Consider the following 2,500-nt stretch of genomic DNA (forward strand, 5'->3'; position numbering starts at 1 on the left):
ACACACACACACACACACACCAGCAGAGGAGCACTGACTCACTCTGTGGCTACGTGTGTGATGTGTAATATTGTGGCCCTTCCATGGTTTAGTGTGTGCATGCGTGTGTCATTAAGAGCCTTCAGTGAGCCCCATTTCTTGTACATTTGTTTTTGTTACTGGAAGCCCAAAGCATAATCAAACTCGCCCAGAGTATTCTGAGGAGACGTTTGATAAGAGCCAATAGCTCGCAAACACAAACAAAAGGGGAGGGGCAAACACAAACAAAAGGGGAGGGGCAAGCACAAACAAAAAAAATCGTATCTTAGCCACGGAATTTCGTAGCAATAGTGTTGATCTTATCGACCACAAATTTGTACCAATAGTGTTCGATCTTATCGACCGGAATTCTGTATACCAATAGTGTCAATCTTATCGACACGGAATTTCGTAGCAATAGTGCCAATCTTATCGCCACGGAATTCTGTCCCAACAGTCACTTGGTCAAAAAAAAAAAAGAGCAAGCACATAAATGATTGGTCGAGCAGAAGCGGCAAGGGGGGTGATTAGCACACAGATTAAAAACCAAACATGAGTTTACCTTTGCCAACATTCTTTTGGGTAGCTGGCGAGGAAGAGGGAATCATAGGTAATGTCATCAACTCAGCACGATTTGACTCATCAGTCAGAAGGAAGTGAGACTTAAAGGTATATGAGCTTAATATGGGGTCAGTGTGGTCGTGCACTAAAAGCCCTACACACACACACACACACACACACACACACACACACACACGGGACAAGACAAACAGGAAGAGAGGTGAGATGCACAGGAAACTACCCAGGACTCCAGAGGACACACAAGCAATAGTTGAAAATGACCTCAATCACAGAGGAGAGGAGGAGAGGAGGAGGGGAGGAGAGGAGAGGAGAGGAGAGAGGAGGATCACACAGAGACAGAGGAGAAGGAGAGGAGGAGGAGAGGAGGAGGAGAGAGGAGGAGGAGAGGAGGATCACACAGAGACAGAAGAGAGAAGAGGAGGATCACACAGAGACAGAGGAGGAGGAGAGGAGAGGAGAGGAGGATCACACAGAGACAGAGGAGGAGGAGAGGAGAGGAGGATCACACAGAGACAGAGGAGGAGGAGAGGAGAGGAGGAGAAGGAGAGGAGGATCACACAGAGACAGAGGAGGAGGAGAGGAGGATCACACAGAGACCGAGGAGGAGGAGAGGAGAGGAGGAGGAGAGGAGGATAACACAGAGACAGAGGAGGAGGAGAGGAGGATCACACAGAGACAGAGGAGGAGGAGAGGAGAGGAGAGGAGGAGAAGGAGAGGAGGATCACACAGAGACAGAGGAGAGGAGAGGAGGAGGAGAGGAGGATCACACAGAGACAGAGGAGGAGGAGAGGAGGGTCACACAGAGACAGAGGAGGAGGAGAGGAGAGGAGGAGGAGAGGAGGATCACACAGAGACAGAGGAGGAGGAGAGGAGAGGAGAGGAGGAGAGGAGGATCACACAGAGACAGAGGAGGAGGAGAGGAGAGGAGAGGAGGAGAGGAGGATCACACAGAGACAGAGGAGAGGAGAGGAGGAGAAGGAGAGGAGGAGAAGGAGAGGAGGATCACACAGAGACAGAGGAGGAGGAGAGGAGGGTCACACAGAGACAGAGGGAGGAGGAGAGACAGAGGAGGAGAGGAGAGGAGGATCACACAGAGGAGGAGGAGAGGAGAGGAGGAGGAGGAGAGGAGAGGAGGATCACACAGAGACAGAGGAGAGGAGGATCACACAGAGGAGGAGGAGAGGAGAGGAGGAGGAGGAGAGGAGAGGAGGATCACACAGAGACAGAGGAGAGGAGGATCACACAGAGACAGAGGAGGAGGAGAAGAGAGGAGAGGAGGAGGAGAGGAGGATCATACAGAGACAGAGGAGGAGGAGAGGAGAGGAGGAGGAGAGGAGGATCACACAGAAACAGAGGAGGAGGAGAAGAGAGGAGAGGAGGAGGAGAGGAGGATCACAGAGACAGAGGAGGAGGAGGAGAGGAGGATCACACAGAGACAGAGGAGGAGAGGAGGATCACACAGAGACAGAGGAGGAGGAGAGGAGAGGAGGAGGAGAGGAGGATCACACAGAGACAGAGGAGGAGGAGAGGAGAGGATGATGACACAGAGAGATGTAGGCTTGGGACCTTCTGTTGTTCAGGTGAATTTTAGAACAATGGACCTTATACATTATATTAGATTCATTATAACTTTCCATGGATTTAGCATGTTGATAAAATGAAGCTACATTGCTAGCTTGTTAGTATTCCATAAAGTAGTTCTAAAGTGAGTCTTAACTAGGCCTCTTGATCAAATGTTCAGTTTAAAGGAAGAAGAGAGCAAAAGAGGCGTTTGTTTTCTCTCCCTCCCTTCCTCACGGAAGCAGTGTACTGCATGCTCTCCTCCTTCCAGTGTGACACAGGAGACACACAGCACTGGAGTTCTGCCTCAGAACATGAGCTTTATAAATAACCTTTTGTT

The 2,500-nt window shown here is 50.2% G+C and overlaps 1 protein-coding gene across 1 annotated transcript in view; it reads right to left on the bottom strand.

Annotated features, from left to right (window-relative positions):
• nsd3 (nuclear receptor binding SET domain protein 3) overlaps nucleotides 1-2,500 on the bottom strand; it is a gene marked incomplete at its 3' end in the record, with an annotated part of 32,908 nt that overhangs the window by 12,528 nt on the left and 17,880 nt on the right. The window contains exon 16 of the mRNA XM_080842563.1: nucleotides 581-604. Within this exon, the coding sequence (XP_080698689.1) occupies nucleotides 581-604 (24 nt within the window). The remainder of the gene's footprint in view (nucleotides 1-580; nucleotides 605-2,500) is intronic.

Source organism: Sprattus sprattus (assembly GCF_963457725.1).
Source record: "Sprattus sprattus genome assembly, chromosome: 7".
Lineage (NCBI taxonomy): Eukaryota > Metazoa > Chordata > Actinopteri > Clupeiformes > Clupeidae > Sprattus > Sprattus sprattus.